The sequence below is a fragment of the Colobus angolensis genome, unplaced genomic scaffold (assembly GCF_000951035.1).
Source record: "Colobus angolensis palliatus isolate OR3802 unplaced genomic scaffold, Cang.pa_1.0 Scaffold243, whole genome shotgun sequence".
In the NCBI taxonomy this organism is placed as follows: domain Eukaryota; kingdom Metazoa; phylum Chordata; class Mammalia; order Primates; family Cercopithecidae; genus Colobus; species Colobus angolensis.
Window position 1 is genome coordinate 3,119,714 of NW_012115633.1, and position 1,116 is coordinate 3,120,829.

The window sequence follows — 1,116 nt, forward strand, 5'->3', positions numbered from 1 at the left end:
AGTTCCCGCCGGCGGCAAGGTCCTCTCCGCTCCTGGCGGGGCCTTACCAATCACAGCGACGCTCGTGCGTGGCTCCGCCTCCGGGAGGTGCCACTGTGCACCGGTAGGGGGGGACAGTGCCACTTCCTTCAGCGCCCGTGAGTACACCAGAAGTAGGCCACCCTCGGCACCCCTCTGTCTAGGTGGTCTGACCTCCTGCGCGGCCGCGTTTTCGCGGGAAAAGTGGGTCTGACCGCACCAGTTCTCGGGGTGTGTTCCGTCAGCGTTGGCTAGGGAGCATGTGCTTCTTTATCTCTTAGGCGTTTTTGATTAACAAGGACAGTACAGATGCATTTGTCACCTAAGATTCTTTTTTTATTAAAAAAATTAAGGACGGGAGGTGGCGGGGATGGTCTTATGTTGCCCAGGCAGAGTCTCGAACTCCTGCGATCCTCCCGCCTCAGCTTCCTAAAGTGTTGGGACTGCAGCCGGGCGCCACCGCGCCCGAACGCGTTTGTCACTGTTTATCGAGGAAGAAACTTGGAGCTCTTGACCCAGGCCCTTCGCTTGTTTTATTTGCCTCTGGTATCTATTTAGCCAAGTCCAACACCAAGTAGCCACCCAATCTACTTCCGCAGATCAGACCGACGGATGGCGTTTCTCCTTAAGTTTCCATGTTGATTAGAGCCAAAAAGGCGCGCCTACAGGCCAGGCTTTCCCGCATGGGTCCCCGGGAAAGTTCCTGCCGCCGCGCCCCGTAGCCCCGCCCCGGCGCGTAGGGGCATTTCCGGGTCCGGCTGAGCGGGCGCACGCGCGGGAGTGGGACTCGGCGGCATGGCGGGCTCCGGAGCCGGTGTGCGTTGCTCCCTGCTACGGCTGCAGGAGACTTTGTCCGCCGCGGACCGCTGCGGTGCTGCCCTGGCCGGTCATCAGCTGATCCGCGGCCTGGGGCAGGAATGCGTCCTGAGCAGCAGCCCCGCGGTGCTGGGTGGGTACCGGCCCGAGGTGGGCCGCGGGTGGGTCCTGGCTTCCCGAGTCGTTCTGGAGCCGAGCAGCCCGGCGCTTCTCTCTGTGTTTAGATGACGGTATTTTGAAGTACAGCGATTAGATTCTTGGGGGAATTTCTGTGCGTGTGTA

The 1,116-nt window shown here is 60.8% G+C and overlaps 1 protein-coding gene across 2 annotated transcripts in view; it reads left to right on the forward strand.

The window, feature by feature from the left end:
- Nucleotides 1–780: 780 nt before the first annotated feature.
- The window catches only part of PRKDC (protein kinase, DNA-activated, catalytic polypeptide), a 189,562-nt gene continuing 189,226 nt past the window's right edge, over nucleotides 781–1,116 (forward strand). For both annotated transcript variants that reach the window (XM_011945691.1, XM_011945692.1), the window contains exon 1: nucleotides 781–967. In XM_011945691.1, the coding sequence (XP_011801081.1) occupies nucleotides 814–967 (154 nt within the window). In that variant the 5' untranslated portion in view covers nucleotides 781–813. The remainder of the gene's footprint in view (nucleotides 968–1,116) is intronic.